The 27,778-nt window shown below is 44.6% G+C and overlaps 1 protein-coding gene across 6 annotated transcripts in view; it reads left to right on the forward strand.

The window, feature by feature from the left end:
• The window catches only part of Nedd4 (NEDD4 E3 ubiquitin protein ligase), a 92,282-nt gene extending 66,133 nt beyond the window's left edge, over window positions 1-26,149 (forward strand). For 2 of the 6 annotated variants that reach the window (XM_052714097.1, XM_052714112.1), the window contains 17 exons: window positions 1,407-1,472; window positions 3,559-3,678; window positions 7,366-7,446; window positions 7,697-7,751; window positions 7,841-7,899; window positions 8,938-9,003; window positions 13,072-13,301; window positions 14,964-15,085; window positions 15,180-15,250; window positions 17,935-18,030; window positions 18,307-18,380; window positions 19,038-19,098; window positions 20,285-20,344; window positions 21,108-21,215; window positions 21,910-22,006; window positions 25,113-25,185; window positions 25,639-26,149. In XM_052714097.1, coding sequence (XP_052570057.1) covers window positions 1,407-1,472; window positions 3,559-3,678; window positions 7,366-7,446; window positions 7,697-7,751; window positions 7,841-7,899; window positions 8,938-9,003; window positions 13,072-13,301; window positions 14,964-15,085; window positions 15,180-15,250; window positions 17,935-18,030; window positions 18,307-18,380; window positions 19,038-19,098; window positions 20,285-20,344; window positions 21,108-21,215; window positions 21,910-22,006; window positions 25,113-25,185; window positions 25,639-25,741 — 1,542 coding nt within the window. In that variant the 3' untranslated portion in view covers window positions 25,742-26,149. The remainder of the gene's footprint in view (window positions 1-1,406; window positions 1,473-3,558; window positions 3,679-7,365; window positions 7,447-7,696; window positions 7,752-7,840; window positions 7,900-8,937; window positions 9,004-13,071; window positions 13,302-14,963; window positions 15,086-15,179; window positions 15,251-17,934; window positions 18,031-18,306; window positions 18,381-19,037; window positions 19,099-20,284; window positions 20,345-21,107; window positions 21,216-21,909; window positions 22,007-25,112; window positions 25,186-25,638) is intronic. The other 4 variants (XM_052714104.1, XM_052714131.1, XM_052714122.1 and 1 more) reach the window with 2 other exon arrangements.
• The last annotated feature ends 1,629 nt before the right edge of the window (window positions 26,150-27,778 follow it).

Raw genomic sequence — 27,778 nt, forward strand, 5'->3', positions numbered from 1 at the left:
TTACCTTGTGTTTAAACCTGAGACAGTATTGAGGTCTAAAAACAATAACTGGATCTCCCTTCTTAACTTGAAATTATGTTCCCTTGGTGACTCTTAATGGCTTGCGATATAGTATCCTAAACATTTTAGATAAATTCATAAACATACATGTATACACATATACTTTTAAAAAAATTACAAATTTATTTTTAATGTATATGTGTATACATCTGTGTATCTGTATACGGGTTTGTGCACTTGAGTGTCTTACCCGTGGGGGCTGGAGGAGGGCATCAGATCCCTTTAAGTTGGAGTTACAGGTAGTTGTGAGTCACCTGATAGGTGCTGGATTCCAAAATCTGGTCCTCTGAAAGAGGAGCAAGTACTCTTACCTACTGAGCTATCTCTCCAACCCCTCTACGTAATTGTAAATGGTCTATTTGTATGTGTATTAATTACTGTTTTGTGTTGGTGGGTTGGTTGGTTTGGGGTGTGAGAATCAAATTCAGCCTTATGCTTACAGAGCATGTGCCCTTGTTCTGAGCCACAGCCTCATCCCCGTGAGATCATCTTACATATGCCTTTATGGACTTTTTTTCACTTGCTGATTGGACTGTTTCCATGAATATCGATGTACTTCTTTTAAAATCACCAGAAACAATCTTCAGGTTCTGGTATGGCTTTTGTACAAGTTGTCTTGAAAGTATCCACTGTTTTCCTGTTGTGATGAACTTAGATTGTTTACCATCTGTGTTACCATAAACAATACAGTGTAGGATATTCTGATTTCATGTGTGTTTATAAGTTTGGATGTCATTTAATAACAAATACAAGATATTTCAGTTAGTGTTAAGAGCTTGTGTATCAAGGGAAAGAGAATGAGGGAGTATAGGATTTCTGGGAAATAAGTCATTGGAGTGGAATGCCCAGTGGTGGACTGTGAGGCTGGATGTGACTGGAGATGAGGAAGAGGCGGCCCAGGGCGGGAGTGCTGTGTTTGGTGCTGTACATCGAGTGGTAGCTGAAGTTGTGTAGGAGGCTGCAGCCAGAGAACCAAGGGACTCGAGCAGCCCTCTGGCGGCAGCAGGAAGTTTTTATCACTGTGAAGGCATTAAGGTGACAAATGGGGAGAATTTGATTTAGGGAGAGCAGGAGCCACACCCTCACCATCAGAAAAAGTGAATGTGTTGAGCACTAATTAGAAAGTCTGCCGAGGCTGAGGGAATGAGTTAGCACAGGAAGATCCAGGTCCAGCAGAGGGGTCAGGAGAAAGTGCACACACAGAGCGGGTAGAGGGAGGAGAGAAGGAAGACATCCTCCTGTGGGCCTCCCTGAGCTCAGCGGCCTTTCTTTGCTCCATCACCATCACCCTCATCCTTGTCTGCTCTGAGGGAAGACCTAAAGCCTTACCTGTTTCCTCCCTCAAGAATCAGTCCAGCGGAAGTGGCGGCTTGCAAGCCTGTATCTTTGAGGAACAGCCTGCACTTCCTGTGGTAAGTTTTCTCCTCTCCCCTCAGCCAAGAGTGAAAGATAAAAGACTCGGTCATTTTTTAATTATTGCATAGCTCAACACTGAGTGTGAGTGACTGCCGAGCAGGGCTGAGGAGACACAGGGTACAATCTTGGAAGTCAAACCTCAGAACTGTTGCTCATGTAAAGCAGGCCCTCTGCTGATGACGGTGGGTGGGATTTGGCTTCTCAGCTGGGCCTCTGTGCTGCTGGGAGCTGCTAGACCACTGCCACCTCATACATGATACCCAGCAGCCAGCTCTGCCCTGTGTGTGAGGCGTCTAGTCAGAGACCTCCATCTCGGAGGCCAGTGTGTGTACCAGTGGCCAGGGTGGAGTTTTCCTTTCCTGGCGCCTCCTCTCCGGTGGTCTCGGTCCCCACTCAGCAGAGACCCCTGGCATTTAACGGTCATCTGTCACCTCTGTCTTCTTTCCTACTCCCCTCTTTATACCAAGGTCTCACTACTTTGTGTGGTCACTTTGGTTTCATTTGTGACAGGATCTCCTGACCCTCCTGCCTCCATCTTCTAAGAACTAGAATTCCAGGCCGAGGCCACCATGCCTGACTTGTGCTGTGCTGGGGATCAAACAGCTAGCTTCTGCTCGCTCGACAAGCACTCCAGCGATGCAGCTCTGTCCCCAGCCCCTCTTGTTTCTCCAAATAGAATTAAACTTCTGCCTTTTCAGCCCTCCTTCCTTGCCTGCCACCTGCTGTCTTCTTCCCAACTCCTGGCTATCCTCAAAGTCCTGTTTCTCTTTCTCTCTCCTCTCTGCACATTACGCTTCTCGTGGGAGTCCCTCCTCACTTTCCCACCAATCCTCACACTCAGTTAGGAGAATGAGGTTTGTGCGTTCATGGAATCACAGCATGGGGATGTTTAGGCTCCAGAATCATCAGCTCAGGAATGGCTTACCTGTCTTCAGAAGACGGTTCTCTACTGAAAACCATTCCTGTAGTGAGACTTTCTTGTGGGACTGCCAGCCTACAAATGACATGGAGACTTCTTATTAATTACGAAAGCTTGGCCTTTAGCTTAGGCTTGTTCTCAACTAGCTCTTACAACTTAAATTAACCGTTTCTATTAATCTGTGTAACCCGTTTCTAGTGATCTATGTTCTGCCACATGACTTTTACCTCTCTCTCCCATTCTGTATGTCCAACTTGTTCCAAGTCTGCCTGGCATCTCCCGTGAGACTGGATTCTTCCTAAACTCCTCTCTCTCCCCGAAAGTCCCACCTTTTCTTTCCTGCCTAGCTATTGGTCATTCAGCCCTTTATTAAACTAATCAAAAGGTGCCTTAGACAGGGACACATCTTTACAGTGTGTAAAAAGATTATCCCACAACAGATTCCTTTCATCCTGTGCTAAGGATTAAGGGCCACTGGCCTCGTCACCATGACAACAAATCATAGAAGCCATAGAGGGACTACCCTGTTACTCTGGTTTGGGATCCACATCCTGTCTTGTCTGACTTCCTCTATCCCACCAGAGCATGTGTAAGCAGAGACAAGATCTCACTATGTAGTCCTGGCTGGCCTCGAACTCACTTGGCAGATGAGGCTGACTCACAGAGATGCCCTGCCTCTGCCTGCCTGCACTTAAATGGGGTTTCTGGGGTTAGTGTGCTTCTGTTCACATACCAGCTGTTTCCTTAGATGCAGTCTCAATTTACAATCTGCAAAGTGGGCCAGCGTTAGTAATAATCTCATCAGTGTGTGCGCGTGCGTGTGTGCGTGCATGTGTGTTTGCGTGTGTGTGTGTGTGTGTGTGTGTTTGCGTGCATGTGTGTGTGTGTGTCCCTAAGTATATGGCTTCTAGTGTTCACATGTTTAATCATGTTCATTGTGTGTTTTCTTTCTTCCCAAGTGAACTGCTGTTTTTTTATATATTTTAAAATACGATTTAAATACATTGTTTATAATGTATCATCTGCCCATTTTCTGTTGTGGTGAGTGATTTTAGTCCAAAATAAAATAAGGGTTTGTTTCAGAGTGCTAGCAGTAAAGAAAGGCCAGGAGCTTCCATCAGGAGCTCTCCCTGGTTAACACGGAGTTTTTTTGTTACCGTTAGCTTTTGCCTACTTCATCTGGATTGCCACCAGGTTGGGAAGAAAAACAAGATGAAAAAGGACGGGCCTACTACGTAGACCACAATACCAAAACAACCACGTGGGCCAAGCCCACCATGCAGGTACTCTGCACTCTAAGTGGGTCTTCTTCCAGCTTCCCGGGTGAGCTCAGGCAGCACACTTCCTGTCGACTCCAATCGGGCGTAGGAGAACAGAGTAGTAGTCTAGTCCAGTGTATGCATGGACTTCCGGTGATTGTGGTGTTGCGTGAATGCATGTGAGAAAAGTGTGTGTGTGTGTGTGTGTGTGTGTGTGTGTGTGTGTGTGTGTGTGTGTGTGTGTGTACGTCTGTGTTCATTCATTCAAGAGTGCATGCATGTGTGGAGGCCTGAAGGTGACACCATGTGTATTTCCCAGTTGCTGTCCATTTTATTTACTGAGTCAGGCTCTTGTGCTGAATTTGGAGTTTTGGCTGGGATCTGGTCTCTCTCAGACACCGGGACCATCAGCTGCCCGCCGTGCCCACCTAGCTTTTTTGTGTGTACTGTGGATATGAACTCTGGTCTTCACACCCATGGAATGTCTTATCCATGGAACCATCTCCCTGGGCCCATGTTGAGAGATAGTTTGCTAATGGGTAGTCTTGGTGATTGTGTGTGTCTGTGTCTGTGTAGATCAAGGGACAACTTACAGGAGTTGGTCCTCTTGCCATGTGGGTTCTGGGGAATCAAACTCAGATCCTCAGGCTTGGCAGCAAGTCCCTCTGCCCACTTCCCCGTCTCCCTGGCTAAAGCCGCTTCTGTGCTGGGCTGTCCCACTGTGAGTCTTAGCGGGCAAGGCTAGTTCTCTGCCCTAGGCACTGTACCTCACAGCTCTGCTACAGAGGCTGTCAGCTGTGGCTGCTGGCAGATGTGCCCACAGTGGGTAACAGACATCTTACTGGGTTTTAGTTAGCTGAGAAAATTAGTATAACTCAGTTGACTAAATTATTATAAAAACAGATTGATAGAAAACTTTACTTAAAATTCGGGGAAAAAAGATTAGAATGTTGGTGATTTGGGCCTGGAGGGCTGGCTCAGCAGTTAAGAGCTCTGGCCGCTCTTCCAGAGGACTCAAGTTTAGTCCCATCACCTCTACTCTCTCCACAGGCCCCTGCACTCATATCCATATACGACACACACACCACCTCCACATCATAAAAAGTAAATGTTAGGACTGCTTTACGAGAGTGCCTTCTCTTCATGGGTTAAGCTAGCTATTTTAATTATGTTATTTGTGAGTTCTCTATAGTTTTTCAGTCTGACTTAATTAATATGCCAGGCCACAGCAGAGACCAGTCAGCTACCATCGAGCCAGAGCTGCACAGGCCTTTAGCCACAGCTCCCCACCAGTGACCCTGCTCAACAGGGGAATCCGCCATCTAACACTGAGCAAAGATTCCTTCCTAAAGGTTGGGAAGTCCGGCATACACCAAATGGGAGGCCTTTCTTTATTGACCACACCACCAAGACCACCATCTGGATAACTGCCGTGCTCCTTCTTTAAGTTGCTATCAGCAATTGCTTCTGTGACTGTCATGTGTTAGTGCAGTCTGGCTTTCCTCATCGTCAGCGAAGTACATGGAAAAGTCTTCGTTTGGACCTGGGTTTCTTTTTGTTGTTATTGTTTGAGGAAGGGTTTTATGTAGTCCATCTTGACCTAGAACTTGCTGTATAACTGAATCTGAACTTGAACTCTTGATCTTCCTGCCTCCACCTCCCAAGTCCCCCCACACATGAGGCCGTGTTTCTGCTGGGAATGGAAGCCAGCGCTTTGTATACACTAGCAAGTGCTTTCCAACCGGTCTTTCCTTTTTCTTTTTTTTTTCTGTGCAGCTTTGGAGCCTGTCCTGGATCTTGCTGTGTACACCAGGCTGGCCTCGAACTCACAAAATACATCTGGCTCTGCCTCCTGAGTACTGGGATTAAAGGCGTGCGCCACCGCCGTGCGGCCCAACTGAGTCTTAATAATATTATTTGTGTTCAAAGTAAATTTATGCTTCTTATTGAGATTATATTAGATTTTATGAAGGTATTCATAAACTCCTGTTACTTCCTGTTTCCAGGTTGTGGCTCACTGGTCATAAAGACTTAGAAAGATTTTTAATAATAATTTTTTACCTTTGTATGAGACTTTCTATTTTCAGAGCACTTTCAGGTTTTTATCTCATTTATTAATATTAACAGAAAGACTCTGTAAAACTAGGCAGGACAGATTTGTTGTTATTGTTAGAGTTTATTTACATATTTTATGTGTATGACTGCCTATGTATATGGCTGTGCACCCATGGAGGCCAGAAAAGGGTGTCAGATACCCTCAAATTAGAGTTAGAGATGGTTGTGAGCCACTACATGGGTGCTGGGAGCCAAACCCTGGTCCTCTGAAGGAACAGCCAGTGCTCTTAATTGCTAAGTCCTGATATTTTTAGTTTAAATCTTAAAGTTGTTTGGTGTTTAGCTCATCACCAACAAAAAAGTTCTCCAGATTTATAACTCGAGATTTAGTAACTAATTTAAAAGATCAACATAGCTTAAACAAATCTAAAAGAACTTAACTTGACTAATATAATAATATTAAAGTAATTATACATTAACTAATCCAAATAGATTTAACTTTGTTCTCTTTTTTAAGATGTGAATTGATCTTACTTTCTTTTAAGGCTACCCTCCTGTCTTTCAAGGAAAAGAAATCAATACTCAAACAGATACCACAGCCTATCCTATTTATTTATTCATTTGTTTGATTATACTCATGCATTTATTTATCCTGTATGTGTCCATGTGTGTGGAGGTCAGAGGGCAGCTTGTAGGAGTCTGTTCTCTCCTTCCATGTGGGTCCCGGGTATCAACCTCCGGTTGTCAGGCTTTGGGAGCAGGTACCTTATCTGCTGAGCCGTGTCACCAGCCCAGATGGTCAGTATAATGCACCATCCTACACCAGTTTCTGTACAGAGAAAAAATTGATGTAGTTCAGTTTCCAGCAGACTGGATGGTGGGCTCTCTGGGGTGAAGTGGGTCTCAGTGAAAGACATCAGTGCTGATCTCCCGGGAAGTGATCTTATCCACCTCCCAGCAGGACTACCTCACACTGTTATCTTCTAGAAGGAGAAATAAGTGAAGGAATTAAGACTGAGTGAGGTGAGGTGGCATGCACGTGTAATCCTAGCACTTGTGAGGCTGAGGTAAGAGGGTCAAGACTCTAATGCCAGTCTGGACTGTGTGAGAGCTGTCTCAAAAACTAAAAAAAAAGAAAGAAAGAAATACAATATCTAATTTATTTCTTTATTTTTCCATTTTCATGTATGTGTGCTGCATGTGTGTACATACGTATGCTTGCTGCCTATTTGCATGTATGCATGCGTGTCTGTGTGTGAGTGTGATGTGAATGCATGTGGAGGCCTGAGGTTGATACCAGAAATCATCCTCCATTGTTCTTCTTATAGTTCGATGAGGCAGGCTCTGTCACTCAAGCCTGCAGCTTGTACCACCAGTCTCCCTGCCAGCTTGCTCGGGGATCCCTTTTCCTCCATCCAAGGCTAGAGTTACAATGGTGTAATTACTGTGGTGCCGCCCTGGCATTTACATGGGTTCAGGGGATCCAAACTCGGGTCCTTTCTCTGTCATGGCAAATGCTTTACCAAACACTGAGCTGTCTCTCCAACTCCAGAGAGAGTGTTTGAAATGTCCATCGACTTCTCAAAACAGTTGTATCGCAGTGGTATCATCATTTTAAAATTTGTGTGGTTTTCTTTGTGTCTTACCCAAATAAAGGACGATCCAACATCCAAAGTCCCTGCTGAACTAAAAGCGAAGACACCAGTCGACCCGTCCAATGATCTCGGACCTTTACCTGTAAGTTCTGCTGCTGAGCTAGCTTGACAAACTCAGCCATTTGTACCTTCAGATGTAGGATTATCTAACTATTACTAAACTATTGAGTCCTCTGCTCACAGTGATAGGTGGAAAGTAAGCATACAGCCAGTGCCAGTGTTTTGGGTTTTTCTTTTGTTTTTTAATTTTTTTTTATTATGGGATTCTTTTTAAATAACCTGTACATCTAAGGCCTGGTGCTGAAATAATTGGAATAAATGTTTCCTTCCAGCCCGGCTGGGAAGAAAGGACCCACACAGATGGAAGAGTCTTCTATATCAATCACAGTACGTACCGAGGCACTCTGTTGCAGTTCTGCCTGCTGCTTGGTTGTAGACATGAGGAAGAGGAACATCTCTTTTCTTTTCCCTCTTAGACACAAAGAAGACCCAGTGGGAAGACCCTCGGATGCAGGATGTGGCAACAGCTGGACCAGTAAGTCGCCTGCATCCCAGTGCTCCCGGTCAAGGGTGGAACCGACAGAAACAGCCTGAGTCAGGATGAGTTATTTGTAGTCATATCGCAGAAGCCCACTGTCTAAACCTTATTCATATCTGTAAAAATATTACACTGTCCCATGATTATACTACTCCTGAGTCAGGTTAACTATAGGAAAATCACTTTTTTTTTTTTTTTTTTAAAGATTCATTTATTTATTATGTATACAGTATGACTGAAGGCCAGAAGAGGGCGCCAGATCTCATTACAGATGGTTGAGAGCCACCATGTGGTTGCTGGGAATTGAACTCAGGACCTCTGGAAGAGCAGTTAGTGCTCTTAACCTCTGAGCCATCTCTCCAGCCCTGGAAAATCACTCTTATGTAGCCACTTTTTCCATTTTTTTCTTCAGGTTTTGTTTGTTAATTCACAAAATTAATAAGAAATTGAACATGAGGTTTTTTTAGATTAGTGTCTAGTATCTCGATGTGTACGTGCTTAAAATAATGAGTAACAAAGGGAACTCCTGGGAATTCAAGGAAAAAATGCACTTTTCAAATGATCTCTTTAATGGCAAAAGCACTTTGAAAGCCTTTTCAGAAGTAGAATTTTTGTTTCTAAATTTTCTCTGCCTGAAAGATTTATTTTGCTTCTGGCATGTCACATTTTAAGAATATTGTATGGGCGGGCAGTGGTCTCACATGCCCTTACTCTCATCACTCTGGAGGATCTCTGGGGATCTCTGGTCTACATAGAGAATTCGAGGATAGCCATTGATGCATGGAGAGACTCTGTCTCTTATTAAAAAAAAAAAATTGCATGAAAAAATTTTAGCCACAGTGACTGCTGAATGCAATTTTATCTTAAAGGGAAATTTTGTAAAAAATACTGTTCTTCTGTTTGCTTTTCTTCAAATGAAACATTAATTTCCAAATAATTCTTTGTGTATACTCATAAGATATCCATGGGGAGCTAATAATGCTGTTGCAAATAAAACCAACCTAAACTTTGTTTTTCCAAATTTTCCAACTAAAGGCAGTGCCCTACTCCAGGGATTACAAAAGGAAGTACGAGTTCTTCCGCAGAAAGATGAAGAAGCAGGTTAGTGACATTGTATCAGCTTCTCAGCCATTGGGAGGCGGGGATGATGGGAGACTTTGGGGAGCGGTCCAGATGCATCCTACTGTGTTTGAAGACTGAGTGGTTGCTTTCTCATAGGGAAAGGGTGTGGGGGTGTGTGTGTGGGGGGGGGGTGTTTTAAAGAAGTTTTTTTTTTTTTTTTGGTTTTTCGAGACAGGGTTTTTCTGTGCAGTTTTTGCGCCTTTCCTGGGACTCACTTGGTAGCCCAGGCTGGCCTCAAACTCACAGAGATCCGCCTGGCTCTGCCTCCCGAGTGCTGGGATTAAAGGCGTGCGCCACCACCGCCCGGCCTTAAAGAAGTTTTTAAAGAGTGATTTATTTTATTGTGTGCATGAATGTTTTGCCTATGTGCATGTACTTGATCTGGTGCCTGTGGAGACCAGAAGAGGGTGCTGAGTCTCTGAAACTGGAATTAAGAATGGTCGAGTCACCATGTCAGTTTGAACCTGGGTCTTCTGCAAGAGCAGTGAGTGCTCTTAAGCACTGAGCCATGATCTTTTTCTTTCTCCTTTTATTTTTATTTTATGTGCATTGGTGTTTTCCTTGCATGTATGTCTGTATGAGGGTGTCAGATCTTGGAGTTATAGACAGTTGTGAGCTGCCATGTTAGTGCTGGGACTTGAACTCAGGTCTTCTGGATGAGCAGTCAGTGCTCTTAACCACTGAGCCATTTCTCTAGCCCTAGCCCCATGATTTTTAAAAGATTATTTTTTTCTCTTTTCTTTCTTTTTTTTATTTTATAATTTGATTTAATTTTACATATCAGCCACGGCTTCCCCTGTCCTTCCTCCTACCGCCCCAGGCCCTCTCCCCAGCCCACCCCCTATTCCCATCTCCAGGGCAAGGACTCCCCTGGGGATTGAGTTCAACCTGGTAAATTCAGTCCAGTCCCCTCCTGCCAGGCTGAGCAAAGTGTCCCTGCATAGGCCCCAGGCTCCAAACAGCCAGCTCATGCACTGAGGACAGGTCCCAGTCCCACTGCCTGGGTGTCTCGCAATCAGTTCAAGCTAATCAACTGTCTCACTTATCCAGAAGATAATTATTTTTAAAGGCTGGACATGGTGGCGTAAAACCTTTAATCCCAGCACCCAAGAAGCAGAGGAAGGCAGATTTCTGAGTTCAAGGCCAGCCTGGTCTACATACTGAGTTCCAGGACAGCCAAATATACATAGTGAAACCTTGTCTCAAATAAATAAATAAATGAAACCTTGTCTCAAATGAATGAATGAATGAATGAATGAATGAATGAATTTTTAATTGTGTAGGGGGGTGTGAGTGCAGTTATCTGAGGAGACCCGAGGCATCAGATCCCCTAGACATGGAATTACAAGCGGTTGTGAGCTGACCAATGTGGATGCTGTGAGCTGAACTTGGGTCCTTTGCATGAGCATGCTTTTAACTGCTGAGCCATCTCTCCAGTCCTAGGAGGTGTACATTCTGGATAACTTATTAAGCAGCATACTTACATTCATGTTTATTTTTCAGGAGTCTTTGTAATATAGAAAAACATCTTGACATTTGCTTAAGTGTGTTCCTTCATAGGGCTTCGTCTTTGTGACTTTGTGCTTTGGAGATTTTCTTCTTGCCTTGTGTTTGATTGTGTTCAAGACTTCTGGATTCCTTTCCCACATTGAGTGTTAATAGCCACCCATTCTTCATAGCTCTGAATACAACACATTTCCACATAATTCAAAAATTAACAGTGAAGTCCAAATGGTAGTATTGTTACTTATTTCCTTATGTTTGGTATTTATGTTCATTGCACTTTTTCCATCACCAAACTGCAAGTATATTTAGAATTAAACTCATCTGCCCATCCTTTGGTGTAACTAACATTTTAAATGTCTTCCTCATGTGCTGGTCCTTTCTGTCTTTCCCTGCAGTTTAGGAGTATGGCCACTAGGTGGCAATGTTGGGTTGTACTTCGACTGATTCAAAATGGTGGGTTGGATACCAGACTTTTTCAAAATTTGACAAAATAAAATACTACATTTTTTTTATTGTAAATACTATATTTCCCAATAGAATTTTTAAATAGAAAATGAATTTTAAATTCTCTAGAACTTTGGTGTCTAAATTATTCTGAAAATTGTCTTCGAGTTTTAGGCATTCTGATTTTAAAGAAGATGGGTAGATAGTCTAGTTGATAATGGGCTTGCTGGGCACTCAGGAGGCAGTGGCAGGCAGTCTCTTCAATTCCAGGCCAGCCTGGTTTACATAGAGAGTTCCAAGACAGTCAAGGTTACACAGAGAAACTGTCCCCCCCAAAAAAACAAAAACAAAAAAAATTCAAAAGATGGGAACTTGGGCCTGGTGGCGCACACCTTTAATCCCAGGACTTAGGAGGCAGAAACAGGCGGATCTCTGTGAATTTGAAGCCAGCCTGGTCTACATAGAGATTTACAGGCCAGCCGGGGCTACATAATGAGAACAAACAATTCAGTAAACAAGGTGAACAGTTGAAGAAGACATTGAATATTGATTGACCTCTGGCCTGCACATACAATATCCCACATTTATAGATATTAAATACATAAGTCACGGGTGTTTTCAAACAGTCTGGCCTGGAACTCAGGCCAAGAGCTCAGTCTTACATACTCACACAGATAGCTGTTCTTAGGAGCTCCTGTAAGTTTGGAAGTGACAGTATTTCCAGTTACCTCTACCCACACTGTACTGTACAGTCCTTGAGGAAATACATCGGACACCGAGTTTTTGTTCTCTTTCCCATCCCTAGCCCCACTGTGGGTGGGGCCTGTCCCAGAACAGGGCACTTCCGTTGCCTGGTAATTAGTCTGTCTCTCTCCTTTTTTTTAAATAATTTTTTATTCTTATTTTATGTGCATTGGTGTTTTCCTTGCATGTATGTCTGTATGAGGGTGTCAGATCTTAGAGTTACAGACAGTTGTGAGCTGCCATGTGGGTGCTGGGACTTGAACACAGGTCCTCTGGATGAGCAGATAGTGCTCTTAACCACTTAGCCATCTCTCCAGCCCCCTGGTAATTACTGTTTGCAAACCTCTTTTCCCCAGTTCTACCACTATTTAACTTGCCTGAGCCGCAGAAGAAACCGGTGCACTGCGTATATTGCTTCTGTGAGCTGTTTATTTAGTTCCCGTGGGGCTTTCTGCTTTCCCTAAATACACCAGCAGAATCATGTGTGCTCCTAATAACTTGTCTGTCTTTGAGCTGACAGAAGCCTGAGAACTTTACTTCTCCTAACAGTACCCACTAGACACTTGTCACACAGCACTCAGGGAGAAAACACTCGGGTACATTGTAGTGTTTACCGTGGGGTCTGAGGCATGGTTACCTGCATTTGTCTCTGAAGCATGGACGTCGAAGAGACGAAGGAGCCAAGTGTCCTACAGTAAGAGCAGAGGCCGGGAAGTCAGGTCCTTTCTGTTTCTGTGGTCTCAGGTTTCTTCATGTTAAAATGGAGACAGTACTTATTATAGTGTTGTTAGGAAGAGTGATGAGTGAAGCCATCAGATAGAGAGGACAGTGCCTGGGATGGCAGTAAGGACAGGCTGGTAGTGAGTGGCTGGCCGTGGGCAGGTGGCCAGCTGTGGAGCGTTGATGGCAGAATGAGCAGACCATGTACAACATGGAGTGCACTACTGACTGGCAAAATGCCTTCTAGGGTTTATTCTCACCAGCTGTAGCTTCTTTAGACAAAGAAGTCAGAAGTGATTAGGGGGAAAAAAATCTACATTCTGCCACTGTAGAAGAATGTTAAGACCATAATTCCAAGCTAAATGTGGGGACACACACCTCTAAGTCCAGGAGTTAGAAGGGTGCTAGAAGATCTTGAGTTCTGGGCTAGCCTGAGCTATATAGCAAGTGCATGGCTAACCTGGGTGACAAGAATGGACTGTTTCTTGAGGAAGGGAGGAGATAAAACGGTCAGTACACCCAGGTGGGTTTTTTCTGATGGATTACTTAAGAAAGGGAAAAGGACTGTGGGCACAGAGTGGAGTGTGGTACCACACTGGGCTGATCTAAACCATCTCTCTCCTGGCTCTGCAGAATGACATTCCAAATAAATTTGAAATGAAACTTCGCCGCGCAAATGTTCTGGAGGATTCTTACCGGAGGATTATGGGTGTGAAGAAAGCTGACTTCCTGAAGGCTCGACTCTGGATTGAGTTTGATGGCGAAAAGGGACTTGATTATGGAGGAGTTGCTCGGGAATGGTTCTTCCTCATTTCAAAGGAGATGTTTAACCCTTATTATGGGCTGTTTGAATATTCTGCTACGTAAGTTTTTCCTTATTACCAAGTCTCACTGTGTTGCCCAGGGTAGCCTTGAATTCCTGGGCTTAAAGAATCCTGCCTCAGCCTCCTGATTAGCTAAGACTATACCCACATGCCACCACACCTGGCATAAAGACTTTAAATGACTGTGTGTAGAAGGTAGGGGGGAAAAAAATCACACTCTCCAAAGTTAGGTTGCACGTTAGAAAGCATGGGCTACATGATTGGTGTCATGGGGGACTGTAACTTGTATGTCAGAGGTGACTGCTTAAGTTGTGTTAAAATGTATATAACATCAAACTTACCATTTTAACTTTGCGTGTGTTTGTGTGCACTGTGGATTGCACATAATTGGCAGGACCTCTTCCACAGAGCTCCCACCCCAGCCCTCACTTGGCTGGCATTTCAAGTACATCCTGCATCATTGAACTCTTGTCCCCCACCTCCTGGCAGCCCCCAGGCTACTCTTCTCTGTGAAGAGTAGACTAGACACGTGGAACCATGCAGCATTTGGCCTTGGCATATGCATTATTTCACTTAGCATATGTCAAGTAACATTTCATTGGAAAACATGAACAAACCTCTATTCACCTGAGATAGGGGCGGACAAGAGACAAGTTAGGATGCTACCAGAGCCCAACGTGGCAAACCATGAAATTGTTTGGATTACTTTCAGAAGACAGGTGAGGGATGTTTCTGGTGGCAGGGATGATGCAAAGGCAACCGGGTAATAGAGAAGCTCACCATCACCTGGGTGAGGACCCACCAAGGCTCTGTCCCTGTCCCTGTAGCTCCCTGCATGACTTCAGGTAGCTCAGTTGGTCAGCATTCCTCTCCCCTGGAGAGGGCTTTGTGCGTCTTGTAATTTTTTTTTTTTGTTGTTTTTTTGTTTTTTGTTTTTTTTTGTTTTTTTGTTTTGTTTTTTTTTGTTGTTTTTTTTTTTTGGTTTTTTGAGACAGGGTTTCTCTGTGTAGCTTTGCGCCTCTCCTGGAACTCACTTGGTAGCCCAGGCTGGCCTCGAACTCACAGAGATCCGCCTGCCTCTGCCTCCCGAGTGCTGGGATTAAAGGCGTGCGCCACCACCGCCCGGCTACGTCTTGTAAGTTTTGATAACGTCCTGGGTCTTTGTTTTTTATTTCATTTAATGTGTTTAGGTGTTTTCCTACATGTATGCTTATGCACTAGAAGCATGCAGTACCTTCACAGGCCAAAAGAGGCCATCAGGTCCCTGGAACTGGAGTTACAGTTGGTTGTGAGCTGCCATGTGGGTTCTGGGAATCAACCCCAGTCTTCTACAAGCACTGAGCCATCTCTCCAGCCCCACTGCCTGAGTCTTACGAGCCCCGCCCTCTGTCTTGGAGGGAGTATTTGAATTCAGTTTGGAGGAAATTGTTGTACAACCGCCTGTCTTCAAAGTCCAGCCATGTTAGACCAAGCGTCAGGTTTTCTCTTTGTCTTTTGAACATAAAAATGAGTAGGTTTTGCCTTTGGGATTTTTTTCTATCTTGACTGAAATGGATATTTTTTTAAAGACCATTATCAGTGCGTTGGTTTTTAGTAGAGGAAAATAAAAAAAGAGGGGACATTTTCATAATCACTTGCCTGTGTAAGTTTTTTTTCCTATGAAATGTCAAGAATTTCAAGAAATGTGGTTTGTCTTTACAGGGATAATTACACCCTCCAGATAAATCCAAACTCGGGCTTATGTAACGAAGATCACCTCTCCTACTTCAAATTCATCGGTCGTGTGGCTGGCATGGCAGTTTATCATGGCAAGCTGCTGGATGGTTAGTGTCACATAGCAAACTTGTTTTAATGTGGGTTTGATGTTGTTGTTGTTGTAATTGATAATCATCTTAAATCTATTTTGTTTTTTACAAGGCTTTTTCATCCGCCCCTTTTACAAGATGATGCTTCAGAAAATGATAACGCTGCATGACATGGAGTCTGTGGTAGGTCCCTCTTACGCACTTACTAGGCTTAGAGAATTGGGGCTCGGGGGTTGTTCCATTGCTGGATTTCAACACTCCAGGGCCTTGCACATGCTGAGGTAGTGCGGCAGCACTAAGCTACTCACACTGTCCAGAGAACTGGTTTTCAAAACAGAAATTAATCAATTTCACTGTTTCCTCAAAATGGAAATGGGGACTGAAGGGATGGACCCGTGCCTGTGTTCAAGGATCCGAATTGACATCTCGCCACATAAAAAGCTGGGCATGGCTGTGTGGGTGTCTGTAACCTCTGAACTGTGGGAGACAGAGGCTGGAGGATTTCTGGGATTTGCTGCCCACAAGCTCAGTTCCAGGGTCAGCCCTCAGTTCCTGTGTCTTTGGGATCAAGTGGAGAAAGACAGAACAGAACACTTGTGCTCAGTGGGTGTGTGCTCCATTCCCTCTACACGTACATGCCTAAGACTCACTTACACCATACATGGTCATTGACCCACAAAAATACTCAAGTGAACGTTTTCTAGCATGTAATACACTGGAAAGAACTTTGCAGTGAATGGTTGCATATCCATTGCCCACTCTTTCTCTGATGAGATAGTTTTCCTGTCTCATACCTGTGTCCACCACACCCTGACTTTATTCCTATGCCTGTGTCCATCAGTACATCTTAGATTTTTAGTGCATTGCAAATATTAGTTATACCTTCTGAATGATTTTATATTTATCTTTTACATCTACATATTTTTGTTTATGTGTTCATTTGGGCATATAAAGGTAGTCAGTAATCTCCATCATGTGGATTCCAGGGATTGAACTCTGCTCCTCAGGCTTACCTGCTGAGCTGTGGCCGACTGGCTGCTAAATTTTAAAATTTTTTATGTATTTATTTTTATGACATTTATTTATCTGGGGGATGGGGAGCATTGCTTGTACCATGGAATGCCTGTGAGGTCAACGGACAGTTCGCAGGAGTCGCTGCTGTCATATGGGTCCCGGCAGTTGAACTCGGGTCATCAAGCTTGGTGGCAGGTGTTGACCCATTGAGGCATCTTGTCAGACCTCCCCTGGGTTCTGTCTGCTATGCAGTAGTTACATATCCTTTACACCAGGGTTTGGTTGTAATTGTTGGTGGTGAATGGCATATGTTTAAAGCTGGTGCTCCAAAGGCAGGGTGTTGTGGTGGGCTCCTGTACAGAAACAGAAGCCAAAGGACCAAGTCTCTCTCCGCTGCTGGTGGCCCTGGGCATGGTGGATACATGTGTACTGAGTACATTGTTATTCCCTCTTGATATCCTTTATTGGTACAAGCATCATGATTTTTTTAGAACGATTTATTTTTATTTTATGCATATGAGTGTTTTGTCTGCATCTATGTATGTGCACTCTGTGTATGCCTGGTACCCTCGGAGGCCAGAGAAGGATGCTGGGTCCACTGAAACTGGAGTAACAGATGGTTGTGAGCTGTAGTGTGGGTGCTGGAAATTAAACCGCAGTCTTCTGCAAGAGTAGGCTGAGCTCTTAACCACTGAACCATCTCCCCAGGTCCCAGCTGATTCTTTGTTGTGTTTTTTATTGTTGTTTGAGACAGGGTCTCAGGGAGCATGGACTGGCCTCACACTCACCGTGTAGCTAGGGATGACTTCTGAGCCTCCTGCCTCTGACTTCTGGGTGCTGAGATTACAGGTGTGTGCCACCACACCTGGTTCATGTTTTTCTAGGGATCACACTCAGGGCTTTGCACATGCCAAGAAGTACTCCCTGAGCTGAGCCACATCCCCAGCTCCAGCATGTTCTTTGGAAACTGTGAGAGCACAGTTATTGTGTGGGTCAGTTAAGATTTTATATTTAATTCAAACTTTTCTTCAGTGTGGGCCAGCAATGAACTCAGACATTTCAAGTACAACCTCACAATCCCAGGAGGGAGATGTCTGGAAATCCAGGAAAGTTAGATTTATTTGGAAAATGTTTTACTTAGCCCTATGATTAAAATCTCTACAACCACTGCCTTCACACAGAGAACTGGGCACCAGGTTACCAACTGGCATGTTTTCACTTGGGCAGCTTAGCTCAGTTTAGGTGTGAGTGGATAAGATGTGCAAGTAACATTTTTATCTTTTCCCCAGTTAACCAGATCCTTGCTACAGCGTGTGCATGTCTGTGTGCTCGCTCACTGTGTGTGTGTGTGTGTGTGTGTGTGTGTGTGTGTAGACATGCTCATGCACTGTGTGTATATGTGTATGCATATGGGTTTGCACTTAGGGAGAACAGAGGCCAATGTCACTGTCTTTCCCCTTTTCTCCATCTTATTCTTTGAGACAGTGTCTCACTGAACCTGGAGCTTACTGATTTGGCCAAGCTGGCTGACCATTGAGTTCCTGGGATCCTCCTGTCTCCACCTCCCTAGGCCTGGGGTTTCAGGTGTGTGCCCTGTGCCCAGCTTTTCATATGGGTGCTAGGGAATCCAAACTCAGGTCGTCAAGCTTGGGACGCCAGCACTTGCCTGGCTGCCATCTTCCCAGCAGCACCAATGTAGTGGTGTGGATGTCCAGCTATCTTTATACAGATGTTCAAGTGCAGCTTTCCCATGCTACTCTGTGGATGTCCTTGCCTACGATGTACAAGGTCCTGAGTTCAATTCCCAGCACTGCAAAACTAATTAATTAATTAAAATGTTATTTCCCTTCTAGGATAGTGAATATTACAGTTCACTGCGTTGGATTCTTGAGAATGACCCAACAGAGCTGGACCTCAGATTTATCATTGATGAGGAACTCTTTGGACAGGTCTGTACACTTTCAGATAATACATTGCTTGCAAAACCAATGTTGTCACCTAAGCGTAGGCACCGTCCCGCACCCGAGACGCTTTCTGAACTCTCCTGGCAGAACTGTCTCTCAGCCAGTATTTGGGCTTTGACGCTTGATTCATTCTGTATTCATTTTAGTACAAGTAATATTTCAGTTTTCTTGGCTTGTAGCTTTTGAATGGATTTAATTTAAAATACCAGGCTTCTGGTGTAACTCATTTACACTTTTTTTTTCATGTCATGTTTAATTTAGACACATCAACATGAACTGAAAACTGGAGGCTCAGACATCGTCGTCACCAACAAGAACAAAAAGGAGTATATTTAGTGAGTCCTTTATTCTAAGGATTTCCTAGAGACAATTCTCTGCTGCTTTTTTCCCCCTGTTTTAGAAGGTTTTCCTTAGCTTGTTCTCTTCCCTCATGGCCAGAATCTCAATTTTCTCAGAAAAAAACACACCTTAGTTCTGCCTGTCTCTCTTCAGCTTTTGCCGAGGTCCCAGCTAGTCTGTCTGTTATAACTGGAGTAAGCATGTCTTAAAAGTGTTTCTTGGAGAGCCGGGCGGTAGTACTGCATGCCTTTAATCCCAGCTCTTGGTAGGCAGAGCCAGGCGGATCTCTGTGAGTTTGAGGCCAGCCTGAGCTACAGAGTGAATTCCAGGAAAGGCGCAAAGCTACACAGAGAAACCCTGTCTCGAAAACCAAATAAAAGCCGGGCGGTGGTGGCGCACGCCTTTAATCCCAGCACTCGGGAAGCAGAGCCAGGCGGATCTCTGTGAGTTCGAGGCCAGCCTGGGCTACAAAGTGAGTCCCAGGAAAGGTGCAAAGCTACACAGAGAAACCCTGTCTCGAAAAACCCAAAAAAAAAAAACAAAAAACAAAAAAAAAAAAAAAAAAAACAAAAAGAAAGAAAGAAAAGCAAACGGTATTTCTTGGTTTGTGTGCAGGGAGAGAAGATGTTTTGTTGTTTGTTTTTTCCTTTCAGCCTTGTTATACAGTGGCGCTTTGTGAACCGAATCCAGAAACAAATGGCTGCTTTCAAAGAGGTACGTGTGATCGTCTGCTGGTCTTCCCAGCCCTTCAAGGACCCGCCCGTAACTCCGAGTATTGGGCCTCCTTGGATCTGAGACAGATAAGATGTGGTGGGCTATTTCAGCCACTCTCAATATAATTTTATATTTTTAAAATAGTGTGCACATGCATGCCTGTGGAGGCCAGCGAAGGATCCCCTGGTGCTAGAGTTCCAGGCAGTTGTGATCCGCCAGCATAGTTCTAGGGGCCAAGCTCAGGTCTCCCGCAAGAGCAGTGTGTACTCCTAACACTAAGCCACCACTCCAGCCCCCTGAGGCATATATTTACATTAACAAGGTACTACTGGAGTATTTGAATATAGATATTTGAAATACAGTCATTCTGATCAGCAAACACTGAGAAGGCTGGGGAGATGCTGACCAGAACCCTCAAGTAAATGCTGGGTGGGTGTGGCGGCTCCGCTGTATCTGGCCTTGTTAGGTAGAAACGGGAACCCCCCACAACCTCATGTCATGTTTTTAAAATAATGTGTGCGCGCACGCACGCGCGCGCACACACACACACACACACACACACACACACACACACACACACACACCTGCAGTTTTTTAGAAGCAGACAAAAATCCAAGAGGATTGAAATGGGAAGTGTTCACTGGGCAGCTGCAAAGTTGACCTTGGCTCTTCCAAGGTCAGTGCAGGTGCCAGGTAGTGGAGGGACAGTTGGGGTGTGAACAGTTGGATTTGGCTTTACCTACTGTATGTCCTGGCTTTGAGAGGAAGAAGAGCGAGGTGTTTTGAAGGCAGGTCTGGCTTGGACAGACGGTGGTGGGTGAGGGATGGTTGGGGGAGGGAGCTGAGGAAGCAGTAGCCGGTGATGAGGCCTGCAGAGACAAGGCCTCCCTCTGCAGGAGGCGTGGCCAGGATGCAAGCTCGGCTTTGTTCAGCCTGTCTTTCTTCTGTTCTGTGAAGAAGGATGATGAGAGAGGAGGAGGCTTGAAGTGAGGGAATGTTTCAAGGCAGCCACTTTGAGAAAGACAGAGCATGCTGACCAGGGCGCCTCATTGTCTCACTGGATCACAGTGAAGAGCTCACGAGTGTCCAGTGGCTTCTGTAGAAGGCAGAGTGCTCCCCTGCTGCAGGGTGCTCAAGCGTGGAGCTGAGCCTGCCAACCAGCTTTGCACACATTCCTTCCTTGCAGGGATTTTTTGAACTGATACCCCAAGATCTCATCAAGATATTCGATGAAAATGAACTGGAGGTAAGAAATATTTCTGTGTGTCACTGGGAATGTAGTTCAGTGTTAAGAACTCCAGGCCCTGAGTTCAGTCCTCAGCACCATGGGTTTGGAGGGCGGTGAGAAAGAAGGTGGCCGAGTGGAGAGGGACTGGTGAGGCGAGTGCACAGCTCGGTTGGTGGGGTGGTAGAGTGGGTGGAGAGGAGGGGGAGAAAGGTGCTTAGTGTGCATGAGGCCCTGGCTCCGTCCTCGGCAGGAAACCAGGTATGATGTTGTGCACCTATTCCAGCTGTGAGAGTTTGAAGCTAACCTGAGGGCACTACAGGCGACCCTGACTTTAAAAAGAGAACTGGAGAACCACCAAGGTGGCTCGGGAGAGAAGGGCATTTACCACCAAGCCTGACAGCTGGAGTGTGATCCAGGGAAACCACCTCCCACCAGCTGTCCTCTGACTTTCACACTCAAAACGAGGCATGCACATCCCCCCCCCCCACACACGACTGAGTAAATAAAGAAATAGATGGAATAAAAAGATCAAGAGGGAGAGAAATATTTTATGTTAAAGTAGAGTTTTGGCTGGGCATAGTGATGCACGCCTTTAATGCCAGCATTGGTGGGGGGCAGGGGCAGGCAAAGAGATGTCTGAGTTTGAGGCCAGCCTGATCTGTATAATGAGTTCCAGAACAGCCAGAGCTACACTGTGATACCCTGTCTCAGAAAAACAAAAACAACAGAGCTCTGTACCAGTTTTCCTGGTGGAGGTTCTGACTACGTATCTTTTTTGCAGCTTCTCATGTGTGGCCTGGGAGATGTGGATGTGGGCGACTGGAAGGATCATACAAAGTACAAAAATGGCTACAGCCCAAACCACCAGGTCATCCAGTGGTTCTGGAAGGTAATCCCAACTTGTTAGTAGATTCAATTATATTATGCCACTTCTAGAATAACATTCGGGGTGCATAGCACAGGGGTAACCCAGAAAAGCACACCAGCCAAGCAGGTGTAACTTTTAATTTTGTATGATGTGCCTTTGAGTGTGATTCCACGCTCCCAGTTATTCAGAGTTAAGTAGGGAAAGCATTCAAAATTGTGGTAAATGAGCTGAAGTAGACACATTAGCTTTCCTCCAACATGTGGATTCTTTCAAGAGCTTGTAATAACCCACAACGTGGCTCCTTTAAATTCTCTTATACATATGCCATTCAGTAATGTCAATAAATGTAATCCATTCAGTAATGTCAATAAATGTAATTGTTAAAGGTTTGTTTTTAATTGCGTGTGTGTGTGTGGTGTGTGGTGTGTGGTCTGTGCACATACACTTGAATGAGTTTATGTGCACCACATGTATGCAGTGCCTGCAGAAGCCAGAGGAGGGCGCCAGATTTCCCTGGAACTGCAGTTACAGACAGTTGTGAGCCATCTCTGCAGCCCCTAGAGAAATAAGGTCTTGGAAATATGGTTTTTGAGAACAAGAAGAACAAAATTAGTCATTATTAATTCTCTAAATTCGGATTTTTTTTTTTTCCCCCTGGATAATTTTTCTGTCATTTCTAGGACTCTCCTCTAACAGAAATCTTTCTGCTTTTCAGGCTGTTTTAATGATGGACTCAGAAAAAAGAATTCGCTTGCTTCAGTTTGTTACAGGCACATCCCGTGTGCCTATGAACGGGTTTGCTGAACTCTATGGTAAGGATTCTGTGTTGATCTCTCAGAAATGCAGGCGTTGACTGTCATTTTGATGGCCAAGAAGTCTTCAGGCTTCCTCCATTTTCACGGTGTTTGCTTAATTTTAAAAAATTAAAGTTGAATGCTTAGAAAACAACTTGGTTGGTAAAGTGTACACCTGGCAAGCACAGGAGTCTGTCCCAGAACTAATGTTAAAATGTTGGGCATAGTCAGGCAGTGGTGGCACACACCTTTAATCTCAGCACTTAGGAGGCAGAGGCAGGCCAATCTCAGTGAGTTTAAGGCTAGCCTGGTCTACAAAGTGAGTTCCAGGATAGCCAGGGCTGTTACACAGAGAAACTATCTTGAAATACCAAAAAAAAAAAAAAAGTTGGGCATAAAATTCTTTTAAATTTTTCTAGGCAGGGTTTCTCTGTATAGTTTTAATGCCTGTCCTTGATCTCACTCTGTAGACCAGGCTGGCCTTGAACTCATAGAGATCCACCTGCCTCTGCCTCCTGAGTGCTGGGATTAAAGATGTGCACCACTGCTGCCCGGCTAAAGAATTCTTTTATTGTTTATTAAAGTGTAAAATCCATGCACAGATATTAAAGAGTAAATGGGGAACCTGAACAGAGTTGCAGGCCACCACTTACACCTGCTGCTTCCTCCTTGCTCCAAAAAAGGACTACCCCTTCCTCAGTGACCTCCATCCCCAGTGAAAACCCCGCCTCTTGGACCAAAACGTTCCTCTCGGTTGGCTAGCGGACTGGTGGCAGAATTGCTGTAACATTTCCCCCTTTTTTGTCTAATTAAGAAGGAAAAGTCTCCCAGCACTCGGGAGGCAGAGGCAGGCGGATCTCTGTGAGTTCGAGGCCAGCCTGGGCTACCAAGTGAGTCCCAGGTAAAGGCGCAAAGCTACACAGAGAAACCCTGTCTCGAAAAACCAAAAAAAAAAAAAAAGGAAAAGTCTCTTAACATAGTAAAGCAATATACAATAAGAATTATTATCAGCCGGACAGTGGTGGCACACACCTTTAATCCCAGCACTCGGGAGGCAGAGCCAGGCAGATCTCTATGAGTTTAAGGCCAGCCAGGTCTATAGAGTGAGTTCCAGGACAGCCAGAGCTGTTACACAGAGAAACCCTGTCGTGAAAACAAAGGAACGGAGAGCGCAGTGGCATACCTTTGGTCCTCTGAGCTGTCCCATTGTTCTCTTTGTTCACTGTAACTACTTACTTGGTTATTTGTTAGTATGAGGTGTGCATGTACACATGACACCAGCAAATATGGCTCAATACTATCCACTACTTGAGGTGTCCACAGGGGACTTGAAACATTCTCTGCAGATATGGAAGAACTCAAAGATTTCTTTGGAACTTGTTAAAAACAAAAAACAAAAACCCAGGTTTTCCAAAGCTTTCTTGATCATGGAATCTTATTTTCTCTTTGTGGTTTGGTGTGAACTGTAGGCTCTTCATTCCTGTGGGTGATGCCGGGACCCCAGAGAAGAGCACAGCTCCCTCTCTTTTAATTTTTCACTTCATTTTATGTGTAATGGTGTGTTCCCTGCATGTGAGTCTGTGCACCACGTGCTTGCCTGGTGCCCTTGGAGGCCAGAAGAGCATGCCAGATCCCTCAGAGCTGGAGTTACAGGAGGTTATGGGCCACTCGGTGTGGGTGCTGGGAACCTAATTTGGGTCCTCTGCAAGAGCAGTGTGGGCTCTTTACAACTGAGTGCTCTCTAGACATGACACTGAGGGTCTAGCTATGAATCTGACATGACGGTGAAATATAAAAAGTTACTCCTTGCAGAAAACTTACTGCTGAGAATACTAAATATCCTCTCGCTGCTTCTGGCAGCTGTACACACACATTTGGAAGTGATTATGAGATGTAAGGAGAATGGGAAGTCACAGATCAGGATGTGAGCCTGATTATCTGGCGGTTGGGGTGTTGAGGATTAGAGAGAGCTAACTGCAAATTGAAAAAGAAAGGCAGTTTCTAAAATGTCCGTCATGAGAACAATTGTAGATCATGTAACAGGCTCACATGTACACAAAATGCTCTATACCAGTGGTTCTCAACCTTTGAGTCTTGACCTTTTGGGGGGGTCGCATATCAGATAATCCTGAATATCAGATCTTTACGTCATGACTCATAACAGTAGCAAAATTACAGTTACGAAGTAGCAACAAAATAATGTTATGGTTGGAGGTCATCACAACATGAGGAACTGCATTAAAGGGTCACAGTGTTAGGAAGGTTGAGAACCACTGCTGTATACAAGTGTGCACATGCTCAGAAAGACTCCAGAATCTGGTGTGTGTGCTCACACTTAACCATCCCAGTACTTGGGAATCTGAAGACGAGGGTTGAAAGACGTTTAAGGCCAGCCTCAGCTATGTTGTGAGGCCCGGCCCAGCCTGGACTGAGGGTGAGACCCAGTCTTGAACAATAGACAAGCTAAAAAAACAGGACCCCTGAGATGCCTCAGCAGTCAAGGCACTGGCCTCCAAGCTAGATGACCTTAGTTCAATCCCCAGAACCCACAAAGTGGAGAGAACTCTCACAAGTTGTCCTCTGTCCTCCACATACGCCCCTAGCATATGTACACCAAGGTACACACACAAAATAGTAAATATTTTTTAAAGCTCAAGACTGAGACCGGCTCAGTAGTCAAGTGCTTTTGTGGCCTAACAGACAAAAGAAACCACAGAAAGAGCCCTCCCCAGACTTAGCAGCTAGGACATGCATGACCTACATTCTTCAGTTCCACTTTATCCTGTTATTTTTCAAGTTTTACAGTGAAGTTATTTAAGAAAGGAGAGGAAAAATTTTTTCGATGGAAACAAGAGTCTTCACTTCCTCTTGTGTACCTGTGAAGAAAATCCTAGTTGAAGATGCAGCTGGGTGAGGATTAGCTGCAGCTGGGCCCCAGTGGGGTAGAGCAGCTCCACACTCACAAATGAAATGGCGGGCAGTTTGTTTTACGACTCACCAGTGAATCCAAGCACAGCAGACTTCTGTGTGTGCAAGTTCTGTATAGAGGAAAAGTGTGTTTTTGCAATGTCTAGGATCTTGTGGATAAAGTATATTAAACCACAGAAACTCATCTTTCCCATAGGCTCGAATGGACCACAGTCCTTCACAGTTGAACAGTGGGGCACCCCTGATAAGCTGCCAAGAGCGCATACCTGGTGAGTACCTGGGCAGAGTTCCCCCCATTGGCCTAGGAGCAGCCCCTGGGATGCTCTCTTGGGATGGGTGTGTGCCAGCCTTAGAAGAGAGGAAGAAACAAACACAAACCCAGAAACCCATGCTGCTTGGACTCAAAATCCAAATAGTTAAGGACAGAGAAGCCCATCTGAACTGTTAGCCATATATATTGCCCCCATTCCATGGGTGATGGAAAAAGTGCTAGAACATTCCATCTTGGAGGCTAACACAGTCAAGGAACCCACCTATCTGGAGGGGGAGGTGTGAATACAAGACTGCATTGGGATCAGGAAATCCTCCCTGCCTGTTGTGACCTCTGAGAGCAGTGATGGAACATATTCCTGACAAGTAGCAATGGTAGGTACTGCAGTTACTATGGTGACATTTCCTGCATCGCTGTGGTGGTCCTAACCAGATCCTCTCCACCCTTTCAGCTTCAATCGTCTGGACCTGCCGCCCTATGAGTCATTTGAAGAACTTTCGGATAAACTTCAGATGGCGATTGAGAACACGCAGGGCTTTGATGGGGTTGATTAGATTATAATAAGGAAGGAACAAGCTGGGGTGTCTCAACCACCATAGTTTTTAAGTAAAAGCAAAATTGCATCTTAACATTTTCCAGAGTACTTCTAAAAGGTAGTTGCTGGCTCTTCCCAGAGAGACCAGAGAGCAGTGTATCCGTAGTTTCCGCCACCACCATGCTGAAGTGTTCATTTGTCCCGTTCTTTGTCCTGTTAGGGTTCACGCGACAGGACATTCGAGTCCTGTGTGCCTGAGTTCTGACCATAGCTCATCTTGCTAGGCACATCTTTCTGTAACTACTGAGATTCCAACTGTGAAATATCTGTAATGAGTATCTGGTGGAAAAATTCGATGCTTTTTTGAGATGAAATTTGGACAAAGATAGTCTTCAATATTGAGTAAACTGCGACACACTTAGTGTTACTTGTCGCTACTTATTCTGTAGAACTTGCCTAGTGTACCTTATTGCCTAGATCTTTGGGACAACTTTGGAAGATGTGTCACTGTTTTTAGTCACTTAAGTCACTTGCAAAAAAAAAAAAAAAAAAAGTATTACTCTTCACTCGGATGTATTTCACATTTGTTAGCATGCAGCTTGAATCTCCAGCGATTCAGAAGACTAGTGGAGCAAGCTTTATTTGCAATGTGTAGTGAGTATTAGGCCTCCCTTCTGCCTGTGCATCCTCAAGGCTTAGTCACGGGCTACAGTTATTATGTGTTAGTGTATTTAGAATTCCTCCAAATACAAATCAAGCTCCACAAAGCAGTGTTTCTAAGCATGCCGTGAAGAACCGAGTTACATGTATGACTTGCCCTTACCAGCCACTTCACGCTTGCAGTCACGTAGTACATACGTGTTTACGGAGTTCATTATGTTTACAGATTAAGCGAATTTCTGTAGTTGCATTTTTATATTTTTAGTATCACATTAGTATAAAAGGATTTGTTTAAAATAACCAAAGAGTAGTTCAATGCATAATTTGTATAAATTTGTTACCAGGTTTCTTATGCTTTCTAAAAAATACTGTTTACTATGAGAATTATGTTTTATTAAAAGTCAAAAACCCCTGAGGCAAATGCTACAGGTGGTGAGAACCACATTGAAGTGTAGGAAGAGAACCCATGCATGAATCAACACACGTAGACAGTGCCAGCTATGTGCCAGGGCCTGAGATAAAACTGTCAACAGTGAAATCAGCTCCTCCTTCATCCGCAAGGGACTTAGAGACACGAAGATGACTTTGTAAACAGTGAAAAAGTAGGAGTGAGCAGTCTGGGAAGGCAGAAGGAGAGGGAGGCGAGGTCCCACTCCGCCTGCAGAGCATGGGTGCCCAGACTCCTGTTATTCACCCTTTCATTGGTGTGACAGAGTTTAAGTCTGCTTTTCAATGTGCTTGCATACATTAGTGTAAGAGTGTCTTCTAACCCTCCTGCATGCAGATTACCGCCCTGTGGAGCTGTCAGAAGTACATGGGGCCATTGCTTTTAGCTTGTTGCCTCTAACAAGACAAGTGCCTGTCAGTGCTTGGTAGGGATTTCAGTGACAGTAGCAAACACACTTCCCATAGGCCACACCATCATGTGGGTCAGGGAAAGTAACCCCCATGCCAGTGCATGCTTGCTTCCCAAGTGTCTTTACCAAGTCAGCCAGGCATGGCCAGCCATCTGTGCAGTCTTGATTTTATCGTTGATCATCTGTGTGAACCTGCACTGCTGGGCTCCAGTTACTTTATCTGTCAAGTATGAATAACTGAATAACCATGCCCACCCTTTTGTCTTTTGAGGCCATGGTAAGTTCTGGAATGCTTTCCTGCTGGCCACCAGAGTCTGAGTCAGGTGCCCAAGCTGCCTTTCCTCCCGGTGAGTGTGTTCACCCCAAAACAGCGATCTAGAGTAGGGGAGGATAAAAAGCTATCACTGATCCCAAATCCGTGCTGGCATATGTTGTATTCATGTATGGATCTTAGCATCAGTTCACTTTCTCTACAGTGGCAAAGCAACACTAACATGGGCTGGTGTCTTATTTGGAATGTCCCCATTGTATGAACTAAG

This window comes from Peromyscus californicus, unplaced genomic scaffold (assembly GCF_007827085.1).
Source record: "Peromyscus californicus insignis strain IS unplaced genomic scaffold, ASM782708v3 Scaffold_11__1_contigs__length_118956290, whole genome shotgun sequence".
Taxonomy (NCBI): Eukaryota; Metazoa; Chordata; class Mammalia; order Rodentia; family Cricetidae; genus Peromyscus; species Peromyscus californicus.